Source organism: Erpetoichthys calabaricus, chromosome 13, assembly GCF_900747795.2.
Source record: "Erpetoichthys calabaricus chromosome 13, fErpCal1.3, whole genome shotgun sequence".
NCBI classification, from domain to species: Eukaryota; Metazoa; Chordata; class Cladistia; order Polypteriformes; family Polypteridae; genus Erpetoichthys; species Erpetoichthys calabaricus.
In genome coordinates, this window is record NC_041406.2 from 73,139,904 (window position 1) to 73,166,876 (window position 26,973).

The following is a 26,973-nucleotide window of genomic DNA, read 5'->3' on the forward strand; positions in this document are numbered from 1 at the left end:
AAAAAAAAAAAAAAAAATCCACAAAATCTCCAACACTCTTTTGATGCTAGAGCTCTGCCCATTTTGCCTGTTGGTGAAATGGAGCGAGGATCAGAAGAGGGAAAGTTTATAAGATCACATAGGGTTAGCCCTGCTGTTTGAGAATGGTTTGGCGTTGCCCAGGATGACAGTTTATGCAGTGCAACATTTAAATATAAAACCTGTTACTGCATATGAAGGGGCCATTCAGGCACATGTCACACTTGCAGCTTGTCCTTCTGCATCACAGGCAAAGCGGGTCCCTGATAAGGAAAGCTCCACAAAATTTTCTTGATTCCTTTACATGCCCTATGAGTGGAACTGCAGCAGGTGGAAGGAGGTAATTACTAAGATTGCACCCTAAAAATGCTCATACTTCCAATTGTTGGAGAAATACTGTACACTAACCACTGATTTACATTGCACAAATACTTTTTAAACTTACACTTTTACTGTAAAACTTCAGTAAAATAATTTTTTGTTAGTTATATCGTGACAACTCAATGTATAACTGCCCGTGAATGAATATAGTTTCTTTCTCTCTAATAAATAAACCAACTTTTTTGAATGTTTGTCCCTGTGATTTGTTAATTGTCATAGCAAAAGCTATTCTAACGGGGAAAATGTAAACGTTTTAATATGAATGGCATATCAAGAGCTCCTTTGGTGTCTAGTGTTATCTGTTGAAGATGTACTACATTACCTTTCTTGTCACCTGTTAAAATTTTAGATGTCAGAATTGTTTGACCTATTCTGAATACAACTAATTTTGTCCTATTGCATAGCCCATCACTTAGACACAAATTACGCAATAGCATTACTATACATCATCCTTTCAACGGTAATTCGGCCAGTGGAAGACCGGACGGTGTTAACGATTGTAGATATTCTAAGTGATATTGTAAGTTGATGTTTTCATCTTCCGCACAATCACCACCAACTGTTTCAGCATAGTCTATTGATCCGCATTTAACCAATGTTCACGTTAATTAATTTGACTTCATCGTTTCTTGGGGCTAGGATATCCTGTGTACTCATTTCTTCTGTTGATAACCCTTCAGGATGAAATTCTTCAATAAGATTTGAAAATGGTTGAGAGGAGGGCAGGACTTGAGATGAGACTATTGCCAAGAGATTTTTTCAATATTTTTCTTTTATAATAGAGAGATGTATAATGCATTCATTTTCCATTAACATCTATAAATATGTTATCCTGTTGATCTGTGAATCTGTTAGGATTACTGGAGGAAATCAAATATACAACCATTTTACTTGGTGAGCACAGGTTAGTAAAAGGGCAATAAAATAAAAATTGATGACATAAAAATCTAGAATAACATTATATAATGACCCAGTTCTGGATTAAGCTGGTTAGAAAATGACAGGACATGAATTATCTTACTCTTCATTGGGATTGAAAGTTGAAGTAAAGTTCCATGGATAAGTGAAACTACTTCATTTCCACCAAAATTTCACTGTCCTCCTCAGAATTGCCCCTTGCAGATTCTTCCCTGGCTTTTTCCTATGTAAAGTACCTATCCACTGTAGAGAAATTAGGATTCAAAATGCTGTTAAGGACACTGGATGCAAAATACTCATTGTCCAACTACAAATACAGTACTGTGCCAGAGAATGTTACAAATACTCAAACCCATCTTAGTCTATTACAGATGATAAAGCAGGTATATGTAACTACATAATTTGGAAATTTTGCGAATGATGTAAATTATTAAACAATGTATGTATACTATATTTATGTACATTAATTAAGATCTATGATTTACTATGGTAATAAATCGAGAACTTTATTTTTCCCCCATATAAAACTGTCAAACAGAGTGAGCTGTGTTTTCTGACTGACAAAGAATACACCAAAGCAGGGAAGGTGTTGAATACAATACAATGCATACCATGAAAGTTCAAAAATAATTAGAGGAGATATGAGACAAGCAAAAATGGTTTGAGAGAATGTTGTTTAAGCAGTTTTCTTTGAGGCACAGCAATTCATGAGATTGTTAAATTTTGAAGAAAAAATATTTTCATTAATATTCCATTATTATTGTAGTAAAATAAATTGGAGTTTGAGAACATATCAAGATATATCGAATATCACATTTTGGGTTAACATATTTGAAATATCAATTTATGTCCATATCAGTCAGGCCTAATTCCAGCTCAAATGTGTTGTATTTTATTGAGGTTTTAGATGCTTGTACCTTGTTAAATTTATGTTTTTGTATTAAGTTATTCTGTTGTTAGTTGTTTATAATATGGGGTGGGGGTGAACTGAGGATTCTGGTGTGTGTTCAGACCATAGAGTGAGTGCATCTTTATTTATCTACCTATTTATGTTTTAAATGTTTATCAAAATCTCTCTGGAGCTATCAGATAGCCATTTCCCTTTAGCTTGTTAAACTTCTACCATTTGACAACCTGAAAGGGTGGAATGTATTTCATCTAGACCTGTTCTCAATTAAAGAACAGGTCTAGATGAAATACATTCCACCCTTTTCAATTAAAGAACAGGAATAATTATGTCAAATGGGGATATTGCTTAGATGAGGGAAAAACACTTTTAAGAATTAACTGAGTGACGACACTTTCCTTGAAGGACGAACCTGGAGAAGGCCGAGTCCATTACTGTGGTAGAGGTCAATGTGGAATTTGAGAATTTCCATACTGCAGCAACTGGAGGTATGGATGAAGTCAGTCAGTCTGTCATTTTCCAACCTGCTACATCCTAACACACGGTCACGGGGGTCTGCTGGAGCCAATCCCAGCCAACACAGGGCGTAAGGCAGGAGAAGATCTGGGCAGGACATACACCCATACACCAGGGACAATTTAGGATCGCCAATGCACCTAAACTGCATGTCTTTGGACTGTGGGAGGAAACCGGAGCACGTGGAGGAAACCCATGCAGACGTGGGAAGAACATGCAAACTACATGCAGGGAGGACCCGGGAAGTGAACCTAGGTCTCCTTACTGCGAGGCAGGAGCGCTACCACTGCACCACCGTGCTGCTATGAATGAAGTCCAGCTTTAAATTCTGAAGACACTGCATATTGTTAATTTGTCCTCATTAATACAACTTTTCAAGATTGTGCAGAAGGCAGTAACAATGCCTCTGAATTGTCACACTTAACTAGTGGTTTAATTTTTCATGAAGGTGGACCAGGAATTGCTTTTCCATGATCATTGAGGAGTTCCCTGGTATCTGTGAAAACCTTTGAGACTTAGAAGGAAAACTTGGGTTAATTGAAAACTTCGAATTTGAGAGAATAAGTGCAAATTCTGTCTGAACTAAACAATGGTGAACAGATTATTTACCCTTGCATGGATATTGACTGGTTTTGATACTTTACCAGTCCTCTCTCCACCTGTGTTATCCCATGGTGGTCCGTCCTAGTTTGGAGTTCTAAGGCTATTTCTGTATACTATTTTTTTTCCCCCCTCTGTTTATGTAAATGAAGAGTTGTGTCCTCGTTTGTTTTCTTGTATGTTATGTTGCCTTCTAATAATCTATGTATTTATTGCTGACACATACATGGAGCAAGTTAATTGAAGCAAGTTAGCCATAGAAAAACTAGTTTAATTTGATGAAGTCAGTTTGAAATAAATTTTTAAAGTTTTAGGCAGGTGTGAAACACTGCTGTAAACAAAGAATGCTTTCAGAAATCTAAATAATGATTGTTTATTATTATCAATTTTATTATCAATTTACAAAATGCAAAGTGAGCGAACAAAAGAAAAATCTAAATCAAATCAATATTTGGTGTTACTACCTTTTGCCTTCAAACCAGCATCAATTCTTATAGGTACACTTGCACAAAATCAGGGATTTTGTAGGATTATAGTCAAGTGTATGATCAACCAATTATACCAAACAAGTGCTAATGATCATCAATGTCACATGTAGGTTGAAACACAGTCATTAACTGAAACAGAAACAGCTGTGTAGGAGGCTTAAAACTGGGTGAGGAACAGCCAAACTCTGCTACCAAGGTGAGGTTGTGGAAGATGGTTTCATGTCATGGCAAGATTGAGCACAGCAACAAGACACAAGGTAGTTATACTGCATCAGCAAGGTCTCTCCCAGACAAAGATTTCAAAGCAGACTGGGGTTTCAAGATGTGCTGTTCAAGCTCTTTTGAAGAAGCACAAAGAAACGGGCAACGTTGAGGATCGTAGACGCAGTGGTTGGCCAAGGAAACTTAGTGCAGCAGATGAAAGACGCATCAAGCTTACTACCCTTCGAAATCGGAAGATGTCCAGCAGTGCCATCGGCTCAGAACTGGAAGAAACCAGTGGGACCCAGGTACACCCATCTACTGTCTGGAGAAGTCTGGCCAGAAGTGGTCTTCATGGAAGAGTTGCAGCCAAAAAGCCATACCTCCAACATGGAAACAAGGCCAAGCGATTCAAGTATGCACGAAAACATAGGAACTAGGGTGCAGAAAAATGGCAGCAGGTGCTCTGGACTGATGAGTCAAAATTTGAAATATTTGGCTGTAGCAGAAGGCAGTTTGTTCATCGAAGGGCTGGAGAGCGGTACAATAATGAGTGTCTACAGTGAAGCATGGTGGAGGTTCCTTGAACGTTTGGGGCTGCATTTCTGCAAATGGAGTTGGAGATTTGGTCAGGATTAATGGTGTTCTCAATGCTGAGAAATACAGGCAGATACTTATCCATCATGCAATATATCAGGGAGGCATATGATTGGCCCCAAATTTATTCTGCAGCATGACAACGACCCCAAACATACAGCCAAAGTCATTAAGAACTATCTTCAGCGTAAAGAAGAACAAGAAGTCCTGGACTCCTGGAAGTGATGGTATGGCCCCCACAGAGCCCTGATCTCAACATCATTGTGTGTGTCTGGGATTACATGAAGAGACAGAAAGATGTGAGGAAGCCTACGTCCACAGAAGATCTGTGGTTAGTTCTCCAAGATGTTTGGAACAACCTACCAGCCGAGTTCCTTCAAAATCTGTGTGCAAGTGTACCTAGAAGAATTGATGCTGTTTTGAAGGCAAATTTGCAAAAATCTGAAGTAAACTTTTTTCACATTGTCATTATGGGGTATTGTGTTCAGAATTCTGAGGAATAAAATGAATTTAATCCATTTTGGAATAAGGCTATAAAAGTGATGCACTGTATATTCAATTGAATACACTACACAGACAAGATATCGAATGTTCAAACTGAAACTTTATTGTTGTTTTGCAAATCTTCACTCATTTTGAATTTGATGCCCGCAACACGTTCCAGTAAAGCAGGGACAAGGGCTTGTTTACCACTGTGTTATCACCTTTCCTTTTAACAACACTCAGTAAGCATTTGGGAACTGAGGACACTAATTGTTGAAGCTGTGTAGGTGGAATTCTTTCCCATTCTTGATGTACAACTTCAGTTGCTCAACAGTCCGGGGTCTCTGTTGTCGTATTTTGCGCTTCATGATGCGCCACACATTTTCAATGGGAGACAGGTCTGGACTGCAGGCAGGCCAGTCTAGTACCTGCACTCTTTTACTACGAAGCCACGCTGTTGTAACACATGCAGAATGTGGCTTTGCATTGTCCTGCTGAATTAAGCAGGGACGTTCCTGAAAAAGACGCGTCTTGGATGGCAGCATATGTTGATCCAAAACCTGTATGTACCTTTCAGCATTAATGGTGCCTTCACAGATGTGCAAGTTACCCATGCCATGGGCACTAACACACCCCCATACCATCACAGTTGCTGGCTTTTGAACTTTGCGCTGATAACAATCCGGATGGTCCTTTTCCTCTTTGGCCTAGAGGACACGACGTCCATGATTTCCAAAAACAATTTGAAATGTGGACTCGTCAGACCACAGCACACTTTTCCACTTTGCGTCAGTCCATCTCAGATGAGCTCGGGCCCAGAGAAGCTGGCGGCGTTTCTGGGTGTTGTTGATATATGGCTTTCGCTTTGCATGGTAGAGTTTTAACTTGCACTTGTAGATGTAGCGACGAACTGTGTTAACTGACAATGGTTTTCTGAAGTATTCCTGAGCCCACGTGGTAATATCCTTTACAGAATGATGTCAGTTTTTAATGCAGTGCTGCCTGAGGGATCGAAGGTCACGGGCATCCAGTGTTGGTATTCAGCCTTGCCGCTTACGTGCAGAGATTTCTCCAGATTCTCTGAATCTTTTGATGATATTATGGACAGTAGATGATGAAATCCCTAGATTCCTTGCAATTGTACGTTGAGAAACGTTGTTCTTAAACTGCTAGACTATTTGCCCACGCAGTTGTTCACAAAGTGGTGAACCTCGCCCCATCCTTGCTTGTGAACGACTGAGCCTTTTGGGGATGCTCCTTTTATACCCAATCATGACAAACACCTGTTTCCAATTAACCTGTTCACCTGTGGAATGTTCAAGACAGGTGTTTTTTGAACATTCCTCAACTTTCCCAGTCTTTTGCTGCCCCTGTCCCAGCTTTCTTGGAACGTGTTGCAGGCATCAAATTCAAAATGAGTGAAGATTTGCAAAACAACAATAAAGTTTCAGTTTGAACATTCGATATCTTGTCTTCGTAGTGTATTCAATTGAGTATAGGTTGAAAAGGATTTGCAAATCATTGTATTCTGGTTTTAATTACGTTTTAGGAATTTGTGGATTACATTACCAAGAAAATACTAATTGACAGCTGAGTTTTGCAGAACCAGCCTTCTTTGCCAGACATTAATGATAGTGATGTGAAGTTTTAAACGTAACTGTGAGGAAAGTGTAAATGTCTATTTTTTGGAAGACACATATTTCATTTCCAGTAGAAGCACAAAGCATTAAGATATCCTTCAGTCAAATCGTGCCATTACTCAGTGGTCAAACCAGGATTGGGAAGTGTCACTATAGGCCCACTCTGTTGTACAAAAAAGAGAACAAGGTGTATTCTATTTACTCCAGTGCCAAATGAAAGCAAAAAATAGGCATAATTACAACTGTATGTGAATTTTTTTCAAGGGTGTCCATGGAGTATAGGATGTGTGAGACCAAAATAGATCATTGTTACTTTTTATAGATAAACTCTCTTTATATCCCAAAGAAAGCGTAAATTTAGCATGAAGTGCATAAGTGAGCCTACAGGTAATTATGTTATTACATGTTTATATCCTAGTATTTTTGAACTAGTGGTTGCATTTATTGATTTTTTTTTTTTTTTTTTTTTTAACCAATTATAGTGTTAGGTTAGTATAGTCAGCTTTTTTTTTTCTTATTCTTTTTATCTTATCTAATGTGTTAGTTGATTTAAATATAAATGGGTAATTTTCCTTTTATTTACATTTTATTTCTTTCTTATTCATTCTTTGTGAATAATGTTTAATAAAGTATTTTTTGAGGAAGGCAGAGCTTACCCCTTAATATATAGCAAAAGGCAGGATCCTTGTTTACATAGGGCAATTTTATGATGGGGTATTCTGGTGCATACATGTTACGGCCAAAACCCGAAATTGGCCAAAGCGGGAAATGTCCGGCCAAATCGGGGAAATGGCCAATGTCGCTGTAAATTGACCGGCCAATGTCCGATCTTTTCCTCGATTTCGGGATTTGGCCTGCCAGTTTGCGAAATGGCATGGGGCGATCGGCCAAAGTCGGAAGGAAAAAGGCATGAGCAGCGATTTGTTGCTCACTTAGTAGTGCAATTGCGTTGAGTGTAGCCTTGGCGGCTCACGATCAGAAAGCGGACGCCACTTGGTTGTTTCACAATAATTAAGATCAGGTATATAAGTAGATTTCACATTTCTGTTATTTTAGCAATAAAATAGTGACTTAACATCAGGGACCTATTTTATTGACCTTAAGGTTAGTGTTTGGGCGAGGGGAAAGCCGTCTCAAGTGGCGTCCACTTTGCTGAACAAGACCCGCCTTGAGCAGTTTCTCGTGCAGAACGGAAAACTCACTTCTGAATCTGCATCTGAAAATTTTTAAGCATCTTCGCACCTTGAGCGGACAGTCTTACATCAGCACATCAGATTTTGACCAGGGAGTTTTCGCCAGTTCGCGAAATGGCCGGCCAAAGTAGCATATATGCCGGTCATTTCTAGTACTTCGGACTTTGGCCACACCTCGCGGCCAAAATGTGAAATGGCCGTTCAATTCGGGAACTGGCTGAACTTCGGGTTTTGGCCGTAACATACATACACATAACTCACACTAACTACTTTAAATTTCCCATTTAAGTAAACTGCATATCTTTGAATCATGGCAAGATCTGCTTTTGTCCAGAGGTTAATGAGGTTTATTCACTAGGAATAGCTTTACCCAAATAGCACAATCTCTTGTATTATTCAAGCTTCAGTACTACAGTCAGATTTTCTTTTCAGTCATTATTTAAAAAATGTTAAATGATTATAACAGTAATAACACATTTTATTTAAAGAGTTCCTTTCTCATGCCAAAATGGCATAATAAATACTCAGACTGCACTAATAGAAAGAGAAGGATAAAACAAAAATCCTAGTAAAGAGCACTGCATTGAAGCTAATAGTAAAAGAATTACCCATTAAGTAAACTGATAAATACAATTATAGGGCAGCTCAAGAAATCAATAAGCAAAATAAACATCTCCAGAAAAGTGAAAAATTAAAACAAATGGTTCTTCAAATAGAAATGCATCCTAAAGACAGAGGGACTCTTATTAAATTAATTGCCAAGAATGTTAAATAGATTTTAAATTGTCTTTTGAAGGAGTAAACAACACTAGCAGGATATATTCCAAAGTCTGATTGCAGCAGAATTTATAATTTGTGTGAGCTGAATCTGAAAAAAGAATCTGAAAATGGCATCAAAAGATAATTTTATTTAGTTTTTGTTTTTTTGCAAGTCAAGACCCTAAAGACCTTATCACATATTTTATATATTGAAACAAACTTGAATTTCATCCGCATAAAAATTATATGAAAAAGGGTATGTGTATAAGTATAGACCAGCACCAGTTTATGGTCTAATTTTACCAAGTCTGAGAAACTCATGCCTGCTGGTGGGTTCATGTTTGAAACAGTGGAATTCGGCACAAGTGAAATCCAAAGTGCTCTCCATTTTTGATAGTAAAGTATTTTGGTCATCTATACCAGACGTGCTCTACTATAGTGAGGCCTATGTATGTAGATATTTAGCCCAGAACCGTTTGCTAAAAGTATATCATTAGTTTGACTATATATATAGGAATTTCACATACATACTTGAGGACTTTGCAGGGTTTGGACGGTGTGTGGTTAATTTATACCTGGAAGCAATTAACCTTTAGGTTCTTACATGCACATAATCTAAAGTCAGTTGTGACTGCCACTGTAATCCAAATAAGATTTATAATATATAAATGATATGAAAGTAAAATATGATGTCAGAGTTTTTACAACTGCTGGTTTGAAATCCTGACCTGGGACCTCATGTATAAACGGTGCGTACACACAAAAATGTTGCATACGAACGTTTCCACGTTCAAATTGCGATGTATAAAACCTAAACTTGGCGTAAAGCCACATTTCCACGGTAGCTCATAGCCTGGCGTACACAAGTTCTCCGCTCTGTTTTGCAGACTGGCGGGACCCAGCGTCAAAGCAGTGCTACTGTTCCAGTGTGGTTTCCCTTTCTTTTTTAGATCCACATCCCTAAGGCAGCTTTATAAATACACTGAAATTAACCGCATATTGTTTATTAGTTTAATCCATTTGATTGTAATTAATCTGTAACAATATAATGGTCCACAGAATGGTCAAACTATTCTAGATACAATAGTTGCTTTAGCGTTGTTACTCTCCCTGCACCACCTTCTTCTCCTTTCAGCTCTATCCCGTTAGGGGTTGCCACAGCGGATCATCTTTTTCCATATTACTCTCACTGCACCACTCTGAGTATTTATATCACTGTATCTGAGTGGGGAATCACAGCTGTACACCAGCTGATCGGAAAGAGAATTATCGGTATACAGCATCAAGCACATGCTGCCTTAGCCATGCTGTCTATTGAACTGCTCTCATACGGCAAACGCTTCAGAGCTTTTCCTCGCGGTTTCATCCCAAGAACTATAATTGCACTCGATCAGTCCATCAAGTGCTCCTTGTAAAACTGTTTGACCTTATAAGTACAATTACCTCACTGTAAACTTGCGATACAGATATAATATTGCGCAAACTGAGCCATTTTATAAAGTGTGTATTTACATATGATGATATCATTTTTAAGATGAAATGCAGCAAAATATGTTTATTATAGAGAGAAAACTTTAACTTCATTTAAATAATCTATATTGTTAATAAATAAACATATGAGGACACGGTGTTGCAGCGCTAGCAAGGAGCTGGCGCTCCGTTCACAAATTGTTCCTGCCTCGTGCTGTATTCTTCCTGGGACTGGTGCAACACTGGATGGATAGAATAATTTAACATGTACTACGAAGATATTTCAATGTTCCTTAAAAGTTTTGAAGAATTGGAGTTCTAAGCTTACACAGGATGCTTGCTGCGCCATGCACAACCTTCAATGAAATAATTTATTGCAGCAGTACTGTCTCTTTCAAATATACTAACCCCCAATTCCTGTCCTTACATTTCTTTCTCCAAATACAGAGTTGATTGTGTGGCGATTGTGTTTATATGGCTTAACGTTTATTACCCAATCGCCACACAATCAACTCTGTATTTGGAGAAAGAAATGTAAGGACAGGAATTGGGGGTTAGTATATTTGAAAGAGACAGTACTGCTGCAATAAATTATTTCATCGAAGGTTGTGCATGGCGCAGCAAGCATCCTGCGTGAGGCATGAACAGTCACTGCGCCACCGTGTTCCCATATTTAACAACATGCTTTAACTCCTATCATGAAAATGATATCAAGTATACATCTCATTATTTTAATTATTCAGAGCGCTGTAATATCACAAATGTAATTGATTCTGTGTCCTGTTGGAGGAAGAGAAAGCTGGTTTAAGAAGCATGTAGTGATTCACACACACAGATTACATAGAAGATCAAATACAAAACAAAGCATTTAATATGCTACTTTAGTTACGATGGGATTACTAACTGGTTTGGACAATGGTTTGATGGACATATTCAGATTTCTTGAATATTGCCAAGCCTGATGGTGCATTACTGCCCTTTAGTGAATCTGACCCTTAATTTGTCATTAAGTGATTTCTTGGTATTAATAAGACTTGTGTTTCAATTATTTGTACTGCAAGGCTGCTTGTGCTTTTTGGTAGTTAAGCTAACACAAATGTTTACTTACCAGTTGCAATAGTTTTGTGTTATGATTTTTAGGAATTCTATAGAGCTAAAAGAATACAAACATTTCTTATATATAATTTGAATTGTTTTTCAAAAATTAAAATAGTAAGTCTGAAATATTTGACAGACTAGAAAGTATTATGTACTTATGTTTTTTAGCATACAAGAAGTATTTATATACAGTATATAATATGTTGTAATTATGTGATATTGATTGATTTACAGTCCAAAATATCTCTTGTATTTTGTTCAAACTTTTATGAACAATTTGTAAAAATGAAAGAAAAATGGGCGATAAATGTCATGAAATTCTGCAGGCAAGTACAGTATACTGAAAGATCAATAGAAAGTAAAATAAAAAGTAATTTTTAAATTATACTCTGCATTTTAACAATAGACACTAAAATTTTAATAGAAATTCAAATGAGTGTGTCAATTAGTCTGCTAAAAGATTTATGAAAGAAAAATTTGTAGTAACTCATGATGCATTGTCTTCTTTCATACAGATCCCTGGAAATACATGTGTTACATATCACATAAAGAATAGTACAGCAAAATTAAAAATAGTGGTAAAGTGATCCAAAGACGCACATTAATTTCTCAGCCACTTGTCTGTGTTCTGGGGTCACTGTGCTTATCTTCTGTAATAGAGAAATTATTCCAGTTGTCTGAAACAGAAGAGGAGGCACAAGAACATGATATGGTCATATCTGGTGCTAAAGTGATTGAATAGTAAGAGTCTGCCCAAATTGTAATCATAGTCTTTTTTTAATTTCCTGACATGTTCCAAATCTTACTTTGCAGATCAATAATAGGATTATATTTGTTGAAAATTGTCTGGTTTTAGATCCAGATGCTTTTAGTAAATACTATAAAAATGCAAAAGAATCCCTGAAACCATTGAATAAATACATATTTTTCCATTTTTATGCAACAGTTGTGTAGCTGTTGACACTTTAATTGGCTCCACCCTGTGCAGTTTTAAATAATTATTTCAGAGTTGTAATTTCTTTAATAGCCTGAAAATACAGCTGGAGTACCGTGTTCGCTTATGTCAATGTCAATTTATTTATATAGCACATTTAAACAAACATTGTAATGCTGTGGCCAAAGTGCTTTACAAAAATAGAACAAATTAACATAAAACATAAATAGAAATAAAATATATGAACATAAAATAAAATACATAATAAATAGAAGTAATGTTATATACATAAAAAATAAAAGTAATGTAATATAATCACAAAGAGGAAGCCATCAGTATTACTGAAGGTAACTGAATGCAAGTGAGTAGAAATGAGTCTTTTAATCTTGTTTTAAACAGTTCAATTGTAGACGACTCCTTTATATGATGAGGTAAGAGTTCCACAGGTGAGGTGCGACAGCTGCAAAAGACCTGTCCCCCTTGGTTTTACACTTGGTACGAGGGACAACCAGAGACAGCTGACCAGAAGATCTAAGCACTCTGATGTAAAACATACAGTTCAGATAAATAGGCAGGAGCAAGCCCATGTAAAGATTTAAAAACTAGCTGCAGGATTTTAAAATCAATTCGAAAACTGACAGGCAGCCAGTGTAAAGAAGCTAAAATAGGAGAGACGGAATCATTCTTTCTTGCCCCAACCAGAAAGCGAGCGGCAGCATTTTGTACCAACTGTAACCTGTGTATCAAGGATTTGTTAATCCCAGAATACAGCGAGTTGCAGTAATCAAGGTGAGAAAAAATAAATGCATGAGTAGCTATCTCAAGATCCCTAGAAGTTTTTTTTTTTTTTTTTTTTTTTTTTTAAAAAGGCTTTATCTTACCTAATAGACGAAGTTGGAAAAAGCAACTCTTGACTACAGAATTTGTTTCTCAAAAGAGAGGTTACTGTCAAAGGTAACACCAAGATTGCGGACTTGAGGTTTGGAAAAGACAGAGAGAGAGCCGAGAAGACCAAGACAAATTTGGGCTTTAGCTGATGGACCCACTATAAGCACCTCAGTTTTATTCTGATTTAGATCAAGAAAATAATTATTAGCCATCCAGGATCTTAATTCAGACAGACAGTTGTGGAGTTGATTTGTTGTAGAGTTGCAGACAGGAATATAAACCTGAGTATCATCAGCATAGCAGTGAAAAGAAATGTTAAATTTCCTAAAAATTGCTCCGATAGGGTGAAGGTATATGGAGAATAAAATAGGACCCAAAATGGATCCCTGAGGAACACCATATTTAAGAGGAGCAGTAGATGAAGAGGAGGAATTATAAGTCACTGAAAAGTGTCTACCAGTTAAGAGCAGCCCCTTTAAGCCCAACAAGATGTTCAAGCTGCATCAGCAATATTTCATGGTCAATATTTCAAGGCAGCGGACAGGTCAAGGAGGAGAAGGACTGCCGCATCACCTGAGTCAGTAATAAGAGAGATGTCATTGAACACTTTCAGGAATGTCGTTTCAACACTATGATAACGCCTAAAGCCAGATTGGTGGATCTCAAATAAATTATTAGAGTTAAGGTGATCAACCAATTGATTATAAATAATTCTTTCTAGAATAGCTTTCGCTTATAGCATTCAGAAATATAGCTGCTTGAGCTTTTTCTTAAAGAGAGAATGGTGCAAAAATTAGGGCATTCTAAGGGTAAACTCTGAACACTTAAGCTCTCTATTGTGCATCTCTTTGTCTTTAATGCTTTTTCTCCCCCAGAGTTTACAGAGCAGAAAGTATACAGTTATAATGTACACTTCAGAATTCTGATTCCTTAAAGATACTAATTGCAAGAAAACAATTTTTTTTTCTGGTTGTAAGAAAGAATGTTTAAAATATGTTTATCCAGCTGTTTTAAAATGTGTATAAAATATATATAATGAATTCTCTCATGGTATTAAACACTCATGTCTAGTTAAATCTGGTTGTTTTTCTTCTGAATTAATATCATTTTAATATGTGCAGTAAATATACTGTGTTTAAAAACTCATAATATAATTTGGAAGTCCAAAATGATTAGGTAATATAGTCCCAACATGTCTTTAAATCATGGTAAAAACTCGGGTTAAAATGTAATGTAATACTTACCAGTATTTATTAGCTGTATTCTGAATATAATGTTATACAATAGTTTATGCATCCTGTTTTTCATTTTTACTTTTGTTGTAATAATACACATTTGAAAATACTTTCATTTTGAATAGGAAGCAGACCGTGAAGACTATTGGAGAGCTGAAGAAAGTAGTTCAGGATCTTTATGAAACATGGAGGAATAAATGTGGAGTGCTCCTTTTCCTTTATTCTGTTATTTTAACAAAGGTAAGTTTTAGATCAAGTTTAAAAGTAAAAATTTTGTCAAGTGTATTGTGGGTCAAGCTGAATTACAAGGTAATCTTAATACTTCAGTTCTTTATTTCAGGTTTCTAATTGTTGCATTTATCTTTTAACATTCCTATTATGAGTATAATGTATCAACAGATATCACTCATCTCTGGCAGAGAAAAAAGATGCACCAATCCAGATTCTTGTGCATCTTTTACATTATGGCTCTGAGGCTAAGGATCTGTGCTGGTATCTAGAAGGTTGCCGGTTCGAATCCCCGTCACTGCCAACAGAGTTCCTACTCTGCTGGGCCCTTGAGCAAGACCCTTAACCTGTAATTGCTCCAGGGGTTCTGTACAATGGCTGACCCTGTGCTCTGACCCCAAGGGGTATGCGAAAACTAACAAATTCCTAATACAAGAAATTGTATAAGGCGAAATAAAGAACAAAAAAAAAATTGTAAAACACACTTTTATCATCAGCATATACTATAGTAACTGAACATTTCAAATACATTTTTGGATTGTAAAATACAATATTTAATGCATTAACACAACATTATATGTAACATTTGCATAGTAGCATTTTTCAGGCTGGGCATAAATTATCTAGAGTAGAGCATTCTGGCAAATATCTGCCAGGGATCTTATTTAACAAGTGTTTGCTATTGCATTAATTGTAGATACAGTAGAGTTCTTGATGTATAGTGTTTAAATTTTACTCTTTCATTAGTCTCAGCCATTGGAATCCGTAAGCCTAAAACTCATTTAGCGGACTGTACGGGTGTGAAAAACAAGTGCTTTTTAAATGCTTAATGATCACAATAAATTAATCCACGCAATAGTACATGCACATTGATGAAAGGATAACTGCCTATGTGCCTGTCCAGTTGCTATGTCTTTTTCCTTCCAAAAGGTGCCGCATCACAAACATTTTTAGTAATGTGCTATCTGTTGAAATGACAAATTAATGCATCATAAACATTAACACAGCTTTTATGAGTTCCATACCAAGTGGCATATAACAGAGATATGCGCGTTGCATAATGCATTGCAAACTTTAACACTGAAGTCTATGTCAACTACTTAGAATTAAACCAGTCTTATACTATTATTTCTATACTAGCTGTGGTATCTTTCTAAGTATCTGTTAATTTGGGAAAGAAAAAACGTGTTTAACAGTTGGGAATAGTTCTAAGATGGAAAAAGGAAAATAACTTGAATTTCTGGTCCAGATAACTCCGGGGGGGGGGGGAGTTTAAAACAGCTTTGAATATGGTAAGATTGGGGTCTGTTTTTCTTAAGTGTGATATTTGAATCACACTTCAAGATATGCTTTAGAATCACACTTCAAGATATGCTTTAAATGTGTACATGTATATTCAGATTAAAAACTAACCCTGTGAACTGTCCACACTTGGACCTTGTGCTAAACTCAGTAATTGTGGTTATGTGATGAGTGGGAAGAGTTGACTAGCAGCATGGATTAAAACATGTTGCTTTTCCTTATTTTTTGCTGTCATTTGAAAGCTTTTAGGGGGTGTATTTGTGGCCTAGCAAATGAAAGCACTTTGCCATGCACAAAGTGTATTGTTAAATTTAATAATCAATTGTATTTCATATTACAACATCAAAAAAATCTAAGGCATATATTACAGTATACTGTACTTTGATAGTTTTAGTTTAAAGCATCAACAATAAGAATGTTAAAATAGAAGAAATTTCTTAAACGTTTTATATAAAGAATATTTATTGTCCGTTCCATAAGTATTACAGTTACACAATTTTCATAATTTTGGCTCATTATATGATTGAAGTATAGACTTTCAGCCTTAATTAAGGGGATTACAAAAAATATTGTATAAGTTGTTAAGAAATGCCCGACAAAAAGCTGTTTTGCTGCTCCAGTAGGAACTAAGAGGGGAAAAAAACTCAGAGCACAGGCCCTTCAGTTTCAAACATGTTTTTAAAAACTAGCATCATTTCTTCGCTCGCCAACCCCCATGTTTGGTTTTCCGGATACACACTTTTAAAATTTTTTTTTTCCTCTTTGAATTGTTGCTATTTCACTAGTTTCACTTTTATTTCAGAACTTATGTAAAAACAATATTTGGAATCTTTCGAGTCCCAATGTGCTGAATCTTTTTAATGAGGTCAGTGAGACATGTGTTTAATGACTTTGTACCATAATTCAGGATAGGTTTCTCTGTTTGGAATTTCAGCACAGACAAAGCGATCTACATCATCAGCAGTTAATACCTTTTTTTTTTTTTTTTTTTTTTTTTGCAAAGTAACCAATAAATACATGTGAAGTATTCTGACTTAAACTTCAAAGCCTTACAATATTTACATACTTCTGACATATCGCCTGTGTCCATATATTCGATCTCTATTCGCCTTTTAGTTATTTCTCCGAGTAATAATTTCTCTTTTTTTTTTTTTTTGAGCTAATGCGATGTTTACTTTTTGTTTTGACACTGTCATTTTTTTATGCTTTCATATTCTGTATCTTGCTCCGCATGTGTTTCGAGCCTACGTTTTTTTTTGAGTCTTTTGAATTCCAGCTTTCATTATCTCTTAACCTGCTCTGCATGTGTCTGGACCCCTTTTTTTAACCCCTTTTCTGACGTTTTACTTTGTGTTCTACTCTTTTTTATTTCTGACCTCGCTTTGTCCTGCTTTTTTTTTTTTTTTTTTTTTTCTCTTCTCTTCAATGACACCTAGTCTGTGGTGATTATTTTCCCTTTTCGATTAATAATTTCCATTTGTTTGTGCTACTGTGATCTTTCTTTTTTTTTTTTTTTTTTTTTTATACTTTATAATTTTCCTACTTTCATTTTCTTTAACTTTCTCCACATTTGCATTGCGCATACTTTGAGCCTTTCGAAGTCCACTGCTTTCATAATTTGCTCTGCATATGTATAGCGCCAATGTTTGTGAACGTGTTTATGAAGTTCTACTTTGTCTTTTACTCTGTCTTTTAATTTTGAGCCCGATTGGACGTGCTTTGTTTCAGTTCCACTTGTTACGGGCTGATAATTACTTTCCTTATTTTCTGAATTTGCACCTAGATTATTTTTTCTTTTTTGCTCTTTTTTTCTCTCCAACGCTTTTGAGTCTCTTTTCTCTGCGCTGCTTTCTTTTTCGCTTATTCGTCGACGTTTCATTTATAACGTATTGTCCTTATACGCTTTATATGCGCCGAGACCCTGGATCTGAGTGTGCTCAAATCCTTCACAAGACAATGTTTTGCGGCCTCGTTGTCTTATTTGATATTGATTGAAAGTAGGGTGTGTCTTCCAAGAATCTCATGTTCTACGTCATCGCGAGACGGTCCTGGGTCAATCTCTTGGCACAATGTCTCATGTTTAAGGTTCTTGCGGGTCTTTTAACTGTCTTCCATGATCTTAACCTGAAGATCACGTCTTGACACCCTACTGTTTTCTCTCCAGGATATTTTTTTTTTTATAATAGAGAGATGATGACATGTATGTTAGCAGAATAAGAAGCCCAGCTGCAGATATCGTCTTCAGTGCTTAAAATGGTTGAAGAAGCATGTGCTCATTGGTATCATCAACTGTTATAAATGATATACATTGCCTATTGTATGCTCCATATTGTATTCTGTATCCAAGATGGTTTTTTGTTAGTCTGAACATCATACTACACACTCCATTATCTCACTTTTACAAAAGTACGCTTTCCCTCTACTTTCTTTGTTCACTGCTTGACTATAATATCAGTGCTACTTCCTTGTCTGTGTTATAAAGGGAGCACTTACTGGATCAGCAAGTTCTGATCTGAACGTGTGTTATTAGAGTGCGTAAAATAACCATTTTGTCAGAGGTCACATTGTTGTTACATTTAATTTGTCTTATAGAATCGGTCTGCAACATTGTTGAAACATTGTATTCTTTGTAAAGAGCACTGTGATTTGGGGTGATGGTACCAGTAGGTGGGAGTGGGGTTTACATACAAACTTCTTCTTTTTTTTTTTTTTTTTTTTTTTTTTTTCCTAACCAGTCATTTTTTTACTCCCATCCCAAATCAAAAAGTGACTTGTTTATATAATGGGACTCTAGTAAAGAGAGCTTGTTACAAGTGAGTAGTCAAATTTAAAAATTGTAATAGCCCCTGGAGGGGTAACAAAAGAATAACTGCTATTTTAATTAGATAGAAGTTTGACTTTTATGCAAAGGATAACACAATAGACAATTCATTTTTAGAAAGAAAATAATCTAATGAAGGGATTACCACTATACAGTAATAAACCAGTTATAAAAACCACCTGTATAGGTAGCTTTTTCTTTAATTGGTTTTCAATTTCATGTCAGGCTGGATAACACTTTAATCATGCCACTTTTTTTTTTCTTTTTTACTTTAACTGCCCTGCAATGGACTGGTGCCCTGTCCAGGGTTTGTTCCTGCCTTACAAACTATGCTAGCTGGGATAGGCACCAGCAAATTGAGCAGACCCCTTGACGCTGTTCAAGGCTAAGCGGGTTATAAAATCACTCACTGACTTTATTTAACTCAATTAAGCTGAACATTGTCAGTTTCAGTTTCCAATGCTGTATCTGCTAAATTCAGGCATTAGCTTAGTGTTTATAGTAAAAATAGAGACACAACTGAAAGAGAAATTGTTGTCCAGAATTAAATGGGCAAGACTTTCTTTTCACAGAAATTGACTGTACTGTCATGTTAACCTCTGTTCTGAAAATCTTCCTGGCAGAAGATTGAATTTTTCTTATTTTTCTTAAGATTTTAATTATGAAATTCTGTCAAATTATATCTTGTATGTGTTTCCTATGTGAATAAAATTTTTCTCAAGTTTTCCTATTTATTCTGAATGGTTATTCTGAAATGATTCAGGTATAATTTTGCTGATCAAATCTTGTTGGAAATACCGTATATTAGAAATTTTTAGTGACTATTATGTTTTTGTTGACTTAATTTAACTATTTTAGTCCGTATAACACTGAAAAAATTAACTCACAGCTATATGGCAAAATTCTGTTAAAAGGATAAGACAAAAATGAATTTAAAAGTAAATTAACCATCTGGATTACACCAAACCTAACTTACAATTTTGTTTTTCCTCTAGCAATACCTATAGAGTTTGAGTACTGTGCATAAGTAAAAATAAGAAAGTAGCTTGGATGGACTTTTAAATATAGGAATGCAGCATGGAAAATGTATTATTGAAAGCTACTAAAGTGTGCTAGTACCAAAGAAAGGTATCCATGTAGATCTACCCTAGCTGAACACTTAACCAAGTTAATTATTTGATTTAAAGGCTTACCCAGTGAACTGATTAAATATCAATACTGCAGTAGACAGGTAAAGTTTAAAAGTAACCCACTTTTATTTTTGGAGCATAGTTTTTTAAATGTATAGAGGGTCACATTAGTTCACTATTCATTCTTAAAATGTTTTCCCTTGCATTTTAAAGGTAAAAGTTTCCATTCCTATTATAATATCACTCATTTAAGTAAATGACTTTCAGCTTTTTTCTCACAAGCGTTCTTGTAATCAAAACAGAAATTGATTCTGAACAGAATCTTCTAATAAATAAATTCAATGCACATTTACACTTCAGGACGTTAGCTAAGTATTCGCATTAGTTTCACAAAGTGTGATGTTTCCTTGTCATATTATTCACATTTATGGGGGTGGTCTGAATATAATAAAATTGAAAGTGACCGTTTTTTAAATGGCTCCAAATGAATCACTTCTGAATTCAAGTCATTGTAAAGAGTAAAGCGATCAAAGACTATTGAATATTTTGAACATCATAAGGGTTATCCACATTTGCTTTATTAGCAGTTAAGATTATTCTGTTTTTGTAATTGTATAAATTAGCTTGCATTACTTGTTTTTAGAATACATTTGTTCAGTTCAAGGTCCCAGTGTCCAGAGCCTATCCCAATAGCACTGGCTGCAAACCTGGAACTAACTACACAGCGGTCTCATTTCAGAACAAACTTTCTCATGCTCCCATCCACAGGACAATTGATATGTACCATTCAACCTATCATACATGTCTTTTGGGATATAGGAGAAATGTTCACAAAGTACTCATTGCAAAATCCACACTTGTAAACTTTACATTGACACAGACCCAGGACACAGTTTATCTTATTCTACTTAAGGTTAGTGCTGCTACCTAACAGCTAAATGGCATGATGTGTATCTGCTTTCAGAATGATTGATTAATACATAACTTTGAACTTGTTAAATATGTTTAAATGTTAACGAGGACTAAAAGCTCAACAGCATCTTTTGCAAAGCAGTTACCAACCCTGTGATATGCCAGCAAATCACAGGATACATGGCCTACACTTTCTCTTGCTCTGCACTTGCTCAGTTCAGTTAAGAATTTCCAGTTCGTTATTTTCACATTGATGTGGGAGAATATCAGAGTACCCAAATAGAACCTAAACAAACATGGAGAGAGGGCTTGTGAACTCTACACAGAGACTGAGCCTGGAATTTAACTTTGGTCCTTTAAACTGTGAGGTAGGAGTACTAATACTGTAACTGTTTAACTACAATTGCTTTAACATTATTTGTATTATTAATGTTTTCTTTTAGGGTATTGAAAATATTAAGAATGAAATTGAAGATTCAACAGAGCCTTTGATAGATCCTGTGTATGGACATGGAAGGCAAGTAGTTTTTGTTTTGTAAATGTCAGGCCTGCCTACTACATCAGTCAGATCTGCCATTCATCTGTAATACTTTGTCAGGGATCTTAAGCTCTGTTACTGGAAGGCTACAGCAGCTAGCCAACTGCTTAATTAGTTGAGTTGCTGCTAATACTGCAGGCTTTGTTCCTTTGATTTTTCACTAGCTCACTTTTTAAAAGGTTGAAACATAAATTGCTTACTCTTTTTTGCTAGGCAACAATAAATACTGTAACTTCTTGTGGTCATTAACATTTTGTTGATATTCTCCTTAAAAGCAAATAAACAATATTAGAAATTTATGATATTTCTGCTCTGATGTGTCAAATTTGGTTCCTGTAGGGATGCAGTACCTTCAGGTTTTCACTACAATTTTATAATTCAAAGCCAGTTTTGACTCTTGTTAAAATGTGTTACTTTATTTAATTATATGACTTTCCATTGCACCAACTAACTTTTTAATTTAGGTTAATTTAATTTGTATTGAAAATACTTTAAATGTACAGTATACACTCTCAGATGTTCATCATACCACTTAAACTGAAACAGTGATTTTTGCAAGATAAAAAGTGCCCTTTAATTAAACTATCACAGCTGTGCAAGCAACATACCTATGGAACTGCTAAACTGTAAAAAAATTAATCAAAGTTTAAGCAGTAATGAATACTTTATCTGAGATCAATCAAAAAGCATGTGCAGGTGCACTGTTTTCCACTAAGAAAAGCTAATTTTCCTGAAAGGATTCCCCCACCATTTTTTTTTTATTAGTTTTGTGTTTTTTTAAATTAGAGTTATTATTAAATATACTCTGATACATGAAGTGGAAAGCTAGTGATGTATGAAAATGTTCGCACCCAATATGTTTTTCCCATTATATGATTCACAAAAGTTTTTGCAGTGCAAATGGAAATGGCTAAAACCAGTTATAATGGGAATTTTACATGGAGAAAGCTCTAGGCAATCTGTCAAGTGGATAATACTGTATCATGCAACATTATAGTTGTTGTTTTTTGTTTGTGTTGTGGCAGAATATGTTAATATGAAAGAAAAAAAATTAGTTTATTATTAAAGACTATTTTCTTTCCCCATCTATTAATTTTCACTTTATTTAACTTTCAGTCAGAATCTAATCAATCTGCTACTGACTGGTCATGCAGTGTCAAATGTTTGGGATGGAGACAGAGAATGTTCTGGAATGAGTAAGTCATTAAAGAGTTGCTAAAACCTTCTTTCTTTATTTTATGCAGATATGTATATTTAAAAGTAAAACAATCCGCAACTTTTTTCTGAATGGAGGAGGATTACCAGCTGATTGTAACACTGACCTTGAGATGTATTACTTTTTACAACATATTGGCAGGTTTACCTAATGCAGACTGCTATGTCATAAAAGTTGAAATGATTGATTTAGATCTAATCTTGTAAACTAGCATTCTAGCATTGCTGTTTTAACTGCGGCAAACTTCTGCTAACTTCAAGAATAACCATTTTCCCTTAAGTTTGTTTTTTATACAGTTTGTATCCTTTGTTGGCCCAAAACAAATGTCATCAGTAAAAAATTTGATAGAAAAATAATGTATCTACTAAACAAATTTACTTTTGAACTAATGCAGTTTAATTTTGTCAATTTTTTTCTTTCATAATTATGGGTTGTTTAGAAAAATGCATAAATGAATAGTTTTCACCAAGTAAATGAAGTGCTCATAATATGGTTTTTCCTATTTTGAAAAATGTAATCATATAGTAAACGCACTGAATGGTCATTTTTATTGACTAATTAGTCATTTCCTGCCAACAAGTGACCAAGTCAAAACTATTTTACTCAAAGTTGTTCAAGGTGTATCTGAATTAGCCCTTGCTAAAAAAAATAACATTGAAGAACTCTTTGATTTTAACGATTTAAGTACATTTAACCTGTTTTAAACCACATTATTTAATATTGATCTAACTTTTTAAAATGTATGTTTATGATACTTGTTGACTGTCATCATAATTACCAGAACTACAGGAGAATTGCATGACTTCATTCCAAAACACAATTTGCTTTTTAATTTCGGTTTTAGATTCATTTTTCGTAAGAATACTGGTTTTGCTTTGTAGCAGACTCTGCCAATTGCACATAATATCATGGTTATCTGTGTCAAACCCCTTTTATGCTCATGTGAAGCATAACTATTGCACTAACTCTTAAGAAAAAATTGGAGTGGTGACATCCGTTGAAGTGAGAGTTTAAAGTTTTGTTAGCGATGTTTGACCATACTTCCATAGTATAATGAATTACTTTTTTTTTAACATTGTTATATATGAAGCTTTGTTGACTTTGGTTATTGCCCTAATGTCTAAAACATAGCTCCATCAGGTAACAGAATAAGAAAAGAAGGCAGCAGAAATTAAATCTGTTATAATAATTTGTAATTTACATTCAAGTTACTAAGGATGACAATGATGAGCTTTGCTGATTGGACATATACCCTTCTGCGGTTCGTCAGCTGATTGAGTTTGTGCTTTGCTTAATTAAACTTGATTTCCACTAGAACTGTTGTTCCAGTCTGCTAATGAATTTATTATCTTGGTGTGGAGAGGTTATATCTATGTTAGAGCTGTTTCAATTCACAGGGTGGTTTGTTGCATGCAGAACAGATCATATGACATGCAAATCTGTACAATATGTAACTTCTTTGAAACACTACATTTCTGTTTACAATTAATTGTCCAGTTTCTTTTTATGTGAGTCAAGCAGCAGCTAACTGCTAAAATGAAGGTCTATCAAAAATATCTACAATCAATAAATATTCAGTTTAATATGCAATGAATGTGTCATTAAAACATGGTATCCATGACCTAGAGGAAGTGTTTTTCATTTGGATTTTTATATACAGATGCATCTATGCAAAATGAGTGAGGAATACTATGTTATCTTGTGGTGATGCACCGTAGGCAATCAATCATACCTTTTCTGATTCCAGTCATGTGACTGCACTAGCTTGAAAATCCACTAGATGGAGCAGTGAAAGGTTTAAATGGCATGCTACCAGTGAAAATCCAGCAGATGGAGCAGTGAAAGGTTTCAGTGGTATCTCTTTAAAGTTTCACTTTGAAGTAAATGAACTCCGCCCACCCTGTCTCCATTCAGTAAATACTGAATAGTTGATACAAAGAAATAAGCATGTACTCATTGATAAGCAATCTTAATCAAGAGTCTATGTGGTCTGAGTTTATACTGGCAACATTGGACACAGGGTTGACATAAGAAAGGGGATGGAACTGATGGACACAAGATGTATGAAAAGGTTTGATACAAAATAGTGGTATGACAGTTTCAGAAAGTCGAGGGGGAAGTTCGCTTACTTATGTTAATGTCTGTCTTTACAGCAAGTTTTTCAAATGGGAATTCTACAGTTGTTGTTTTTTGTTTTCTTTTTCAATTCAGATTTCTCAAAAAAAGATTTTTTTTTTTTTTTTTTTGTAATAAGTAAGATTTGTTTGTACAGGATGCAATACAAAACAAAATCATTCCACTTTCAGAATACCTTGTCGCTTAAAACAAAAAATAGTCATCTTGTTACATGAATGAAAGAAATCTGTAAAGGAATTAATTAACATTAATTAAATCCTAGATGGAGGAGGACTACATTTTTGCGATTTTCTTACTGCAGAATTTGTACTTTTAGTAAATCAGCCTTTAGTATGCAATTGAAATCCTAAAATTGCAGTGTTGATGCTGTTTTGATCATTCAGCTACTCCTATATAAAGATTAACGTTGTTTTGCTGTCAGACTACAACATAATCTGTCATCTCCCCATGATGAATCAACTACACAAAACAAAATTTCAAAATACCATCAGTTTTTTTTTTTATTTTAACCGTGCTTATTTACTATTTTGATTTAAAAGTACACACTAGGGCAGCCATGAATTTTCAATCAACTGATTGCCCCTTTAAGTCCTCCACATTGCACACCAGTTTGCTTCAACTCTCTTTACTGTATTTGAGTAGGTTAATCATGGTGGTACCTGCAACTCATTCAGCAGTTCCTCCAAATATCAGGCAACACTCTCAACCATATGGGTGTATTTCCCTTGAAAATCTTGTGTAGAAAAACAGATGGTGTTCTGAAACAGCACTAGCTCAATGCATGAACACTTGAAAATGTACATTGAAAGTATACCACAGGGCAAGTTTGTGTTGTGAAGCTAGTTAACTTGAAAAATTCATGGTAGTGACCAGTGTCAGGATGAAAGAGACATGATATTTCTTCTGACAGTACAGATAAATTGTTTGCCAAATGCACTTGTCAGCTGTTTCCCTTATTACCAATAAAGTGCTCTTAATTAACATTTCAGTACATAGGCTAGTTAAATAGTACCAACTAGTATGATAAATACACTTGCTAGTTTTATTTCAGATAAGAGCTGCATTTTCACCCGTTGTCAGATATTACTGGCTGGGTATGTGTAACTCTTCAACTATCATCTCATGGATCCAAATGAAAGCTACTTATTAGTGGTTGTCAAAATTGGGCAGAAATAACATTTTGTATAATCATAGATCATCTTATTGAAGTTATTTTTAATTAAGGTATTTTCTCCAGTCATTAAATTGTAAATAAACTGCATTCAATAAATGATTAGACTGACTCCGGAAGATGCATTTTATTAATCCGCCGCAGTTGATTAAACTGATTTGTGGCATAGCAACATGAACCTGTCAGACCTTAATGGAACTACTATTTCTATAGCATCTTAGATTGCCAAATGCGCATACTATACAGCTCTGCAAAATCCTGGTTTTAATGATGATAAAAGGGTATGCATGGTTTAAGTAAAATGGTTCTGGGCCCATTCTCTCTTAAGTTGGTATGGGCAAACTATTGACTGTCATGCTGCCCTTGTGTCACTGGAAAGGAGTGCACTGTAAGAGCAATGCACGAGTTATACTGAATGCTGCCTTTGAAGTATACTACAGTGTAAATAATAAAAATAAGAAGAATACTTTTTATTTTTATACTGCCTTTAAAGTTTTCTTCCAACTTCACTTCAACTCCTATATCTGAAACAAAGAGTATTTGTAAATTATGTTGTGTGTTGCACAGAACCTTTTTTTACAGGATTTTTGAAGGATTATTAATGTGCATTTATGTGGTAACCTACTGATTTAAGATATCTAGTAGATTGATTCTGAAAAAAGTGAAAAGTTGCAGATGAACATCAATAACTTACACTTAATGAGATTTATGTGTGTATGTGAGTTGCACGCCTCCTGCGATAGGATTTCAGTTGGTATCATTTATACTTTACACACATTAGGACACTTTATGCTAAATATGCCTAGCCAACTATAATTTTGATGTCTATGAATAACCTCTAAATTTCAGATTTTTTTAATGCATGTAAAATAAATCTTAGTGGATACATTGTAACACTGAGGTCTTAAAGAACCCCAAATCCTACGTAGCTGGTCTTGTTTCAAGTTGGTGCTGTTGTTTTTTAGCATAAATATTGGATTGTAAATAGTGTTGTTTTGTTTTGTTGTCTTGTTGAGGCTACTTTAGTGGGGTTTTTTTTTTTTTTTTTTTTTGTTATTTTTGTGATGTTTTCAAATTCTGTATATTAGATTATCCATCCATCCATTATCCAACCCGCTATATCCTAACTACAGGGTCATTTTGGGGTCTGCTGGAGCCAACCCAGCCAACACAGGGCGCAAGGCAGAAAACAA

General features: G+C 35.2%; 1 protein-coding gene across 3 annotated transcripts in view; it reads left to right on the forward strand.

The window, feature by feature from the left end:
* Positions 1 to 26,973, forward strand: part of mindy3 (MINDY lysine 48 deubiquitinase 3) — a 196,322-nt gene that overhangs the window by 56,923 nt on the left and 112,426 nt on the right. For all 3 annotated transcript variants that reach the window (XM_051935919.1, XM_051935918.1, XM_051935920.1), the window contains 3 exons: positions 14,452 to 14,566; positions 21,163 to 21,240; positions 22,378 to 22,453. In XM_051935919.1, the coding sequence (XP_051791879.1) occupies positions 14,452 to 14,566; positions 21,163 to 21,240; positions 22,378 to 22,453 (269 nt within the window). The remainder of the gene's footprint in view (positions 1 to 14,451; positions 14,567 to 21,162; positions 21,241 to 22,377; positions 22,454 to 26,973) is intronic.